The 12,288-nt window shown below is 38.7% G+C and overlaps 1 protein-coding gene across 2 annotated transcripts; it reads left to right on the forward strand.

Moving 5' to 3' along the window:
- Positions 1-2,418: 2,418 nt before the first annotated feature.
- On the forward strand, positions 2,419-11,588 carry vax1 (ventral anterior homeobox 1). Of its 2 annotated transcripts, none has more exons than XM_050071186.1 (4): positions 2,419-2,817; positions 3,360-3,620; positions 5,406-5,593; positions 9,395-11,588. In XM_050071186.1, the coding sequence occupies exons 2-4, from the start codon at positions 3,407-3,409 to the stop codon at positions 9,932-9,934; spliced, it is 942 nt and encodes a 313-aa protein (XP_049927143.1). In that variant the 5' UTR covers positions 2,419-2,817; positions 3,360-3,406; the 3' UTR covers positions 9,935-11,588. The 2 variants fall into 2 exon arrangements, with proteins under 2 accessions (XP_049927143.1, XP_049927144.1); XM_050071187.1 differs by having other exon boundaries at positions 2,419-2,735.
- The last annotated feature ends 700 nt before the right edge of the window (positions 11,589-12,288 follow it).

The following is a 12,288-nucleotide window of genomic DNA, read 5'->3' on the forward strand; positions in this document are numbered from 1 at the left end:
GAAACAAACAGCCAATGTGTGCCTGTGTGTGTTATGTTCAGGTGTTGTCACGTAAATAACAGTGCCCAAGCAATAAACAGGACAGACAATAGGACTTTATTTATTTTTACACTACATTTTCACTGAAAGCTGACCGAATCCGACCCGAGCCCGAATACAATTTATAGCTACATTTTTGACCAAACCCGGCCTGACCCGTCGGGACCCGTCGGGACCCGTCGGGCTCGGATCGCCACACTCTAGTGTGTGTATGTGTCCCCTATTGGGGCCTATCTGAATTTCTGTCTTTGACAGATATTATTTTGTAATATAACTGAATTTTCTATCCATACATATAAATTTTAAATATATTAAAATTATAAGGCATCTTTGAGTAAACTGCGAATCATTTAAGTGGGCTATGTTGTGGCCGGGCCGAGTGTCCTCTTTTTTGGAAATCAAAATATGGTCACCCTAGGTTATGTTTAGGCAACAAAAGCACATGGTTAGGTTTAGGTAACAAAAGCATGTGGTTTGGTTAAGGCCACAAAAGCATGCATTAAGTTTACGCAACAAAAACACACAATTAAGTTCAGGCAACAAAAGCACATAGCCAGGTTTAGGCAATAAAAGCACATGGTTACGTTTGGGTAAAAAAAAGCACAGGGTTAGCTTTAGGCAACAGAGGCATGTGGTTAGGTTTAGGCAACAAAAAACACATGGTTTGGTTTAGGCAACAAAAACACATGGCTTGGTTTAGGCCACAAAAGCCCATGGTTGGGTTCAGGCAAGAAGAGTACATGGTTAGTTTTAGGCAACAAAAACAGGTGGGTAGGTTCAGAAAAAAAACATGGTTTGGCTTTACATTCATACAGGAAATGGACACCAGGCTCCCAGGTGAAAGTTAGGGGTTTGTTGGACCCATCCACCACCCACCCTATAGGGACTTTCCAGCTTCTTACATCTTGTTGTTACCAGCAGCATTTCAAGTCGACGCTGTCAGCGGCGGATCATACCACAGTAACAGTTGCCATCCAGCCACGTTATGAACTGACGCCACTTGTCTTTGTATCATACTGCCGCAACAGGTGCCGTCCAGCTGACTGGCGGTGTATCATAACATCATAAAAGGGTTTGTCTGGCTGCATTATAAACTGACATCACCCAGTGGCATATCATACTGCCATGAAAAGTTGGTCTTGGTGTCAGGTGTATCACACAGAAATCAGTGACAAAGTGATGGTATTCAGCGAATACAGAATGAGAAAGAGCTAAGATCTCAGGTGATCCAGGGTGCATACAGCAGGAAACCTGTCTCTACAAGTTAAAACTACATAAACAGTATCATAGTGAAGCCTGGAGTAACAATTTTGTGCTGGTTTCTAGTGTTTAATATACTATTGACATTCTCAGTGAGACTTGCACTGCAATGCTTGTGTGGGTGTGTTTCATCTGCAAGGCTAATATAATTAGGAATGTGCCCTTAAATTCTTACAGATCTGTCAGTTGAAAGTCCATGAATACTTTGATTTAAGTCATTTAATACTGGAAGATGTGTGTGTGTTGTACAAGAGATTACATGCTGTTATACGGTAAATATGCAGCATTCTTCACACATTGCACCACTGAGTGTGTGATATTTTTGGGGATGTGAACACATCAGTCTTTTCTCCTCCTCAGCCATTGTGTTTAGCTGAGAGGCCAAGATGCTGCATCCTCAATCTATTTCCCATGCACCACAGCTTGAGAAGCCCAGGTCCCCTTTAGTCGCTCCCCTTTTAGCCTCCTTTTTACCTTTCTCAAACAATGGATCCTGCCCCTCTCCAAGCAGCAGCCCCCCAAACACTCAGTGAATAAAGTTAGTCCAACATGCGGCCCTTAAACCCACCCCGAGACTGCTGCCAGGCAGCCACACTCGCAGAATTGTTTGTTAATAGTCCAATTAGATAATTGCCATCTTTCACTCCTTTTCCTCTCTGTTTCCCATAAAGGCATGAATGGCACTCAGGGAGGGGGGCAGATTGAAGAGGGCTTCTGGCCAGCTAAGGTGACAAGAAGGGCCAGAGAATGCTCCTTGCACTAGGCCACTAGTTTGAATTGAATCATTGTGGCCTAATCAATGGTCTTATTGGATTACTGGCCACTGCTGTGTTCAGAGATATTGTTACACTGACAATGAAAATAGCTAAGAGTTGGTGGTTGGTGGGTAGTGGGCTGGAAGGCGAGTGGTGGAGAGAGGTAGGGGCTCTTCCAGAGGTATGCATGTGTGTGAAAGAGTGTAGGCAGCCTAAACACTAATGACAAGCTTTGTTCCCTTTTTTGTCTTTTTCAAATGTGCAGGTTAAGACTGTGAGAGCTGAACACGGCTTCTGGGGTGCAATCATTTGAATACTGAAGGATGTGGCATTAGCGGCCAGGACCTCGCTGGGCTGCTCTGCATAGCTCTCTGAATGAACACAGGAAACTTCATCACAATCCCTGTTTAAGCAGAGCCTGATGTTGTTGCAATGCTCAAACCGGCTGGGTCGTCATTGCCTTGATCAGTTTGACTGATGTGGATTTGTTTGTTATCCTTTCACCTGTCTGTCTCTCTCTCTCTCTCTCTCTCTCTCTCTCCCTCTCTCTGGCTCTCTCCCAGTGTCTCTTGCCTACAATAGCATAGTGGCGAGATCCGCACATTGCAGAATTACGTTGATTGGTGAGAGAGTCAAAGGGAAAAACGGGATCAAAGTTCGCTGACATGCTGTTGTAATCAGGTACGCTGTGAAAAGTCGGGGGAAAAAATGCATGGCTGTGTTCTGCGGACGGAAGAATGAAGCACCCGGGAACTTTTTTCAGGTCTGGAAGAGTCGCACCTCTGTGATTGTCTGCGTTCATGTGGGGTTCACCGAGGCTTGGTTGCGAGGCAAGACCAATCATTTGTCTTGATTCTCTGGGCTGAGAGCAGGCAAACTGAGGTGGATGGGATGAGCAAACCCCTCTATCAAGACCTGATCTATTTCCCCAAACAATTTAGTGTATTCATGAGGTTACGCAAATGTGGAGGCAGCAAAATTACCGTAATCAATTGAAACAGCGAGTGCGCATCCATGGCTCTGATTATTTGGAGATTATCTATCAGCCTTATGTCTATGTAACGAGGAAAGGGGGGCATTGAATTACTGTTGAGTTTCACTGAAAAATGGTCCATGATCATTGGGCAAGGGAGTTTGGTCAGTGATAATAGGGCTCCATGGTTGGGCGACGGAAATATTTCATCAAACATTAGATAGCTGACTCTACCCTGCTGAAAGGTGCTGTTTTGAAACTAAACCCCACACTGTCCAGACGATCTGGTGCACCGTGTTCTCTGTAACCTCTTTTTTTTTCACCTGACAAAGGAAAAAAAGAGGCGGACGAGCCACAGGTCCAAGAGGATAAACTGAGCATGGAGGTCAGGTACAACCAAGAGACAGAAGGGATGGGGCTGAAGAATGGACTAAAGAAGGGGAAAGATGAGAAGGACTCCCAGGGCAGCTTGTCCAAAAGCTTCCTCAAGGAGCAGCAGGACTCCTTTTCCCCCTCTGGGACCGTGGACAACTGTGAGAAGAACAGGGGGAGCACGGGGGACCCAGACTACTGTCGGAGAATACTTGTCCGAGGTAAGGCTTGTGGTCTTTCTTTCTTTCTTTTTTTTTATTAGGAACTTGCAGTGTAGTGCTTCATAGATCCTACAGATTAATCTGAAGAAACAGTTTTAACTGCTGTTAGATTACACACATTTTAGAATCACAAAATGAAAGAGTACCTTCAGGAACTATACTAAAAATGAAGCCTTTGTAATATCAGTGGTTGTTGATACGTAGAGAGAAAGTTGATAATAGGAAGATTTCACTTAACTTAAAGTTAATAGCAAACTATCTGCTGTCTGTTTAATTTAAGTTTATGTAGCCTTTATTTGTACAATCACAGAAACATAAATATGTAAGCGAACTTAATTATTTGTCATTTTAAAAAGCTAATTATTATAAAAGACATGTATCCTAAATTCTAGGCCATACGGTATGACCTGAATGGTTTATTTCTTTTCATTTTTGTCATTCAATGTAATTACTATGACAAGAAAAATATATATTTTTTATTTCATAATTAGATAGTAAATGTTTTGTTTTTTTTGTAATTAATGTTAATAACTAAAATTAATAATTCACTTTTATTTCCCTGGATGTATTTGAGTGTGTGCATGGCCATGCATTTAAGAATAAAATGACTACAGGATTTACATTGTGTGTACTGCATTACACTTTCAGGGTGATAAATATAAAGATTCAAAATGGTTTAATAGAAAAAAGGATACGGTAGTTTGTTCCTGGAGATATATAATATCAACAAATCATTTCTGGAATTGTGTGTATGAGTGTCAGTTGCCCAGAGAGTGATTTATGTAATTTCCTTCATGCAGTGTTGGGCCAACACTGAGAGTGTATGAAAACAAACTATAAATATAACTTGGATTAGTTACGCAAGACATAATGAGACAGAGCAGCCCCACCACCTAAAATATAGAGAAACGTTATCCCTCAAAATATTCTGTTGGACATCAGTCATTTAATATTTGTTTTTATTAATAACAAAATAATTCTGAATTAATCTAAAATTATTTAAAATGATGGTAAATTTAACACTATCTTTTGAAAATTACGCATGCTTGTTAAATGGAGATTGTGTTTATTTTACTTTAATTTTGAACCATTGTTGTAATTTCTCTTTTGTGGTAACATGGAATACATGACAGAACTTGAAATGGAACCACAACATATTTCTGTTATTCTTATTTAATACGTCATCTTCACTAACTATGTATACACATTTGTAAACACTTTGCTTACAGATAAGTTTATCTTTTCAAAGACATTTGAATTTTTTCCTTTCATAAGATTTATACCGGACTGATCACAAATGCAGACTGTTGTAAACTCAAAGATGTAATGCATAATTCAGACAAACAGTATTTTCTTTAAGTACACTGTGTTACATTTACTCCATATACACTGTTGTTACATTTAGCAAATAAAATCAGAATTTGACTTATCACTCTAAGTTCTTAGTACCTCAGCTACTGTGCTATCTATAGTAATAATAATAATAATAACAATAATAATAATAATAATCATTTTTATGATTCTTATTGTAATGTTTGACATAATGAACAAATTAAAACCATCTACACCAGGAATATATTAATAATACATTTTATTTAGTATAGCAACTTTCACAGAAATAAATGCATTAATAAAATCAAAGGCAATACAGCGATAGAAACAAGAGCCACACCATAAAAGGAAAAGAAAAGACTAAAACATAGACTAAATATTGCATCTGTTCCAATTATTTTTGCCTCTACTCTTTGCCTCAGCATTGTTCATTCAAAGTGCTCGTTGTTGCAGATGCTAAAGGCTCTATCCGAGAGATTATCCTGCCGAAGGGTTTGGATTTGGACCGGCCAAAGAGAACTCGCACCTCCTTCACTGCAGAGCAGCTGTACCGGTTAGAGATGGAGTTTCAGAGGTGCCAGTATGTGGTTGGGAGGGAACGGACAGAACTGGCCCGTCAGCTTAATCTGTCTGAAACTCAGGTATGTATGCACTGCAATTGTTTCTTCCAGGTTTTTTTTAATGTTATTTATTGCATGCAAACTGGACAATCTTCTGTGTGAAAGACATAATGGAGAGTGTTGTTTTAATCGGAATTGCAATGTATAGTGGGAATTTAATAATTTCCTTTTTGTGTCTGTTTTCACATCAAATACTACCATGTATTTTGACTTCACATGATTATGTTACAATGTATTAGAACCACTTGCTTTGTCACAGAGGAAGGTGAATTTACCCATCCAATCAAATTAATTTAATTTCATTCGTAAGCTTTGACACAAATAAATAATTAAGTCCATTTTATACAGAGCAGTTTAGTTTAAAGGTGCAATCATTTTTCATCCATATACCAAAATACTATACTTGCACACATATTTACAGTTTGAGTCAAGATACAGTATAATAAGAATTTTGTGTTTCACAATTGATCATCATTTAAAAACATAGACCTGTTTTACAGGCACTACAGATGTCAACAAATCTTTAATGGCACCAATAATCATAAAAAACTGTAGCTGCTGTGGAGTGCTGGTATTCAGAGAGCTCTCAGTTCATTTAGGAGTGCTCGCAGGTTCCAGTTCAGTGTTTTAGATATGAGCGCCTGGGCAAACTGTTGGTTTGTATTTAGATCATGAATTGCACCTTTATGGATTTCCCACAGAAATAGTTCTAATTGTATGTCTGCCTTTAAAACAAAAGCATTGGGCTCCTTCATAAATCTAATATAGCATCAATGTAGCTGACAGAGTGTTTGGCGTTATTACCCAGAGCTGCTCAAATGGAAGCTGCCTTGGGAAAAAGCCCTGACTTTCTCCTCATGTCATACGTGTGGGGTCAGCAGCAGGTCATGCAGCGTCCGCCGTGGATGAACAGCATATGCACCCTGTGTTTATCACCCGTTTCTAAAGCAAGTCACCCAGTTACGCAGTATGATTTAGACTCAAGAGAACCACTGCGGTCTGCCTCAAAGTTTTGGTGTATTTTCAGCTCGAGTTTCATGCTTCTATTTGTTTATTTTTTTCAAATGTGCAAAGCGGCTAATAGTGCCATCAGCTTGGTTTTTGTGCTAATGTGTTGTGGCTTTCAATGCGGCGGAAGGAAGTTGACCTTGGGTAGAGGTCTGCGAGAGGTCAACCTTTTCTCACAAAACGACACCACAACTGACAACTTTAATCTGTCTGTAGACGTACAACACACTCACTGTTCCTTTTATTAACAGCTGTGCACATGTTGCTTTTTTGCTTTTTATATTTTAAATGTTTTAATGTTTCTCTTTTTCATTTCGTCCACACAAATGCTTATTTTTTTATTTTTACATAAAAACAAATTAATAAGCATCTGGAGATGTTATTTTGCACACATAAAGGTGAAACAGAACCTTTAATCCCTAGTGAGGCAGGACAAAGGCTTTAGGATTCTCTTCTAGTGTCTGCTTCTTCTCCTCATGAAATGCTTTTTAATGACAACATAGTGAAATTAACATTTTGTTCCCTGGTACTCACAGGCTGTTACATTAAAGGATGACCGCCATTTGCTGTGTGAACACCTAATCATGTTTGTTTGAGCTCCCAGCATCACCTTGTTTTCATTGCACTGAAAATGTAACCTCTAAAATGAACAAGATGTTCCTTGTGAGCCGTTTTTGCGTGGCAAACAGAAAACATTGGTTTGGGCGGCAGGACTTCTTGATATGACATGGATTTTAATAGCTACTGAGGAGTTAAACCACCCACTGAAGAAAAAAAAAAATTCAAATGTGATTGGACTAGCCGTAGGATTGAGCTAGTGGCTTGCTGCTGATTGGTACATATACAGTTAGTTCCGTATGAAAGTAGTCAGGTGTGATGACAGAAGATTAACAAGCAAAATTCACAGAAAACCCTCTATTTGTATCAGTTTTGACATTTATTCAGTTGCGGTTATATAAAACTGAACAATGTGTAAGAATAACTAAATGGATCTGAGTCAGATGTATGATCTGACCTAATTGTTAATTTATCACTAAGAGTGCATTCTTTTCTCCATCCCTGGGTATGGGAATATAGAGAATGAGCTTTATTTTCTTTACCTTAATACTCCAGTAACTGCTGGATATACTGTTTAAGCTAATAAACAGTCTACCCACAAAATCTCCTAACTGTGGGAAACATTTCTGAAACAAATATAGTAGATAAACTTTTATCCAAGTTAAATGGAGATTAATAAATCTTAAGAATTTGGAAATTTTCAGAAACTACAAAAACGATTTAGATTTTATCATATTCTGAGATGTAATTATTAGAGGTGGGTATCACCATTGCAGCATTAAGAATTCATATAACAAAACATCTATACTTGGTGTTTCTGTATTGATACAATATCACCACACAAAATATTGCAATACTATGCAGTATTGATTTTTTTCCCACATTCCTGTAAATATGGCAGCCTTTTTAAAGTTTTAAGGTAGAAATATGATGTTCTATGTAATTCTGGAGGGTGAAACTACATTTTTAGGGCCAGGAAAGGGCCAGGAAGGTACAGGTTATTAAAGTGATGGTGGCCATTTTGAATTTTGAAGTAGGGAAAATAAACATTTTCAGGAACAGTGAAACGAACTTTCAGTGAATGTGTTATTCAGTGTGTTCATACCTTTAAAATGTGTTGTTTATCTATGAAAGTGGACTGTAAACTTTAGGGCTAAAAATGATTTTTAAATGTCACGTAGATTTCCACTTAAACAACTGGTTGTTAAGTCTTTAAAATGTTAAAAAAAAAAAAAGTGAGAAAAACAACTAAAATATCACAAGAACTCAAGGAGACATACTTATATTGGTTGTTCTGTCTATTCAAAAACTATACTAAGATATTTAATTTATTATATTTAATTTATTATAATCTAAAACAGAGAAAAGCAGCAACATTTGAGAATTTGACTCCAGCATGTGTTTGGATTATTTGCTCAGTAATTTAATTAAACAATCAAATAATTATCAAATTATTGCCAATTGATTTTTTTTCACTGTCAGCTGATAATTTTAGTTTTAAATAAATAACACCACCATTTTGCAACATAATCGCAACAATTAATAAGCAATACAAAACTAATAAACAATAAAATAAATGTATTTTTTTTTTTATTGGCAGATCTGTCTATGTTTTTTTTTTTAAAAATAGAAAAGTTACACATAGGAGCTGGCTATTTGGATTTGAGCTCATGCTTGAACCTTTTGTAGTGTAAGAGGCTGAGACAGTTTATCAGTGTTGAACATATGAAAGGCTCTCTGAGCAAGTTTTGATTGAATTAGCCTCCTGTATGATGGTGGATCCCAGTGAGCCCTCTCTGCCATGACTGAATTAAATCACCGCAGCTTTTGATCAGTCACAGTCTTCAATCATTACCTGGTGGACTGTGTGTGTGTGTGTGTGTGTGTGTGTGTGTGTGTGTGTGTTCACGCGCGCGCGTGTGTGTGTGTGTGTGTGTGTGTGTTTGTGTGTGTGTGCGTGTGTGCGTGTGCCTGTAAGCATAATCTGAAAGTGCAGCAAAGGTCCTCTGATGGACTCGAACCAGCAAAGTAGCTGTAATGTTGCATGCACTGTAACTATTCGGCCACTAAGGTGCTCTGATCACATGTATCAGTGAATATGAATTATTGCATTTCTCTGATTGCCTCACCAACGTTAGCATTTTTTTCAAGTATTGTTGTATTCAATCTAATAACCTGTCCCATAAAGGCAATGTTACACATTACATTTAGCATGTGCCTCTGAAGGCCCTTTCTCTTATATGTATTCCTCTGCAGGTGAAAGTCTGGTTCCAGAATCGGCGTACTAAGCAGAAGAAGGACCAGGGGAAGGACTCTGAGCTGCGTTCAGTGGTTTCAGAAACAGCAGCAACCTGCAGTGTCCTCAGACTACTGGAGCAGGGTCGGCTGCTGACGCCTCCAGGCCTACCGGGCCTCCTGCCCCACTGTGGCAGCAGCACACTGGGCTCCGCTCTGCGCCCTCCCTCAATGGCCATGGCCAGCAATGGCAGCAGTAGCAGCAGCGGCGGCGGCAGCACTAGCACAGCGGGGGGCAGCCCTCCTCTCCCTGCCGTCACCAGCTCAGGGACGGTGGCAAGTCTGCAGAGTTCACCCGCGGCTCATGGCCTTTTCAGCTTCCCGATGCCCTCCTTACTCAGCGGAGTCACCACCCGCATTTCCTCCAACCCCCTGTCAATGGCCGGCTCGCTGGCTGGCAACCTGCAGGAACTTTCTGCCCGCTACCTGAGCTCCTCTGCTTTTGAGCCTTACTCGCGGACCAATGGCAAAGAATCCATGGACAAGAAAATTCTGGAATGATGCTTTGTTTTGACATAGATGGATTCTTGTTTCCTCTGGACACATTTTGGTTGTTTTCTTGGCTTTTACTCTCTTTGGTTTTGCTCATTCTCTTTCATTTGTCTGTGTCATGTTCTGTAGCAGTTCATGTATTCCAGTTGCACATCTGATGCCTTGTACAAGGAAGAAAACAAAGACCTACACTAGCTCATCTAACAAAGACAGGGTGGTGGTGGAAAGATTTTTGCACAAAATATTCATACAGGACTTTGTTCCAGAGATTTAGAGACACTCTGACACTCTGAGGAGATTACTAAGGGATCCTTCAGGTTTCTGTTAAATAAAGGTATAGTCCTATCTATTAATCCAAAACAACAACAGACACAGGTGCCCGGAGAATATGGCTGCTTCATACCACAACAGCTCTATCTCTGCAAGATAAGTGGTACATAGTGTACAGCAGTAAGTAAAGGACTGGTGACAGAAAGTGTAAAGTGATGGTATCTTTCTGAATTGTGTTTTATTATTTGATTGTGTTGGCTAGATGCAAGTCACTGAAGTGAGTAGATGTAGAGAAAGAAAGCGAGTTGTCAAACACCTGAGCAGCAGTTCGTGAGACCCAATCAGCAAATAAATAAATAAAAAAATAAAAAAATTAAATCCAGCATTATGAATGAACAAGCAAGGCCTATTTCTCAACACAGAATTGGGAAGAAAAAAAAAGTGCCTGTCTGAAGGTCACTGCAAGGCCAGTGTCAGCACGAAACCCACTGCATCTGACGTGTGAACGCAATTTGCTTATGCGGATGCCTCACAAAAAGTCAGCTTACAAAAAGATCTTTTGTATATGCGTTTGTATTAAGTTTGGACCAAACCAAAGCATAATCCAGAGAAGGTGTTGTCATATAGTATGATGGTTCAATTGTTCAGTGTTGTTTTGGTTTGGTGAGGATTTTAACATTTTACAACAAAACACTTTGTGGCGTTTTCATCTTTAAGATGCAGTACCTGACTTTTTTTTGGTCTGTGATTTTAATACCACTGTGAGTTCTCAGAGTATTGGTGTACAGTTTCTATTCCATGCGGGAGGTAAGCACAGGAATGAGTTGCTGAAGAGAATCTTTTCAGCATTAGTAAGCTGCTTGCTTTGTTGAACACTACAAGGTAACAGGTTTTTCAATCATTAAGACAATACAATAACCTTTACTTCCTATGTGAAATTTTAAAAATCCACAGCCTTCATCAAAGACTGATGCATGTGGAGACTGAATGGAATTATTGTAGTATAAAAGTACTGGAAATGAGAAATGTACCTTATTTTATTGTAAATTATTCACTTCTGTATCTAATAGATTATTAGTATATCTGGAAGATAATGAATGAATGAATGTATTAGTGGGGTTGAGGAATCAATCAAAAGCTCTTTGGTGCTGTTATTGTGAAATATCTTGAAATTTGTGAAACGTGTGGTACAAATGTGCATATATATATATGGCTACAGACAAAGACAAATGTGTTTTTCATTTTTCTGACATACATGTTGCTGTGAATCAAGTTATGATAAATTTCATGACTGTTATACTTCAAACACCATGGCCTGATGTGTATGCTCCTCAGTTAGTTTTTTTCACTATTTTTGGTAATGTGGCTTACAATGTGATAAGCACTAATCTTTGACTAAATCGCCAAACTTGTAGGAAAGAGTGGGGTGAGATGAGCCAATTTTTACTCATGTTGTCCACTTTGCAAAGAAAAATAAGACAAAAGAACAATGAAAACATGTACCCTTTTTTCAAGATGTCTCTATCAGTTGAAATTATAAGAATGCATCTATGTCAGTGGGCCCTGGAAATATGACTTACCCCCAAAAAAAGTGCTCCTGTCAGTGTGTTAACCGAGCCATCTGACATTTTAAGCATAATTCATACAAAATAATTACCTATTTTTAAAATGAAATTTAATAACACATTTTCCTTTTACAAATAGTCATTTCTTTCCTTATAGCTGACTTAAACAACATAAATCCAGCCAAATAAAGTTTAGTTTCTTTTAGCGCTTGTGAAACCATTGTAATTTCTGTTAAATCAGGATAGTCATCCAAATTAAAAGGACAGCCATTGTAGTTTTGAGGAGCAAAAAATAATAATCATAACAAAATTGTTAATGAAAAAATGGGGCATCTAGTCAAGTATGTGGCAGAAAAAAATGAGGAGAGATGGTGGCGTGCCATGATATTCTTGAACAAATGTCGACCTAAAAGAATATAATTAATTCCACTGAATTTAACTACACGAGATAAGTCAGCCTTTGCAGACCTACTAACTCATAATGTCCTGCACATCCTACCTGATAAAATCTTCTTTATCCAGTTGTTG

This window comes from Epinephelus moara, chromosome 19 (genome assembly GCF_006386435.1).
Source record: "Epinephelus moara isolate mb chromosome 19, YSFRI_EMoa_1.0, whole genome shotgun sequence".
Lineage (NCBI taxonomy): Eukaryota > Metazoa > Chordata > Actinopteri > Perciformes > Serranidae > Epinephelus > Epinephelus moara.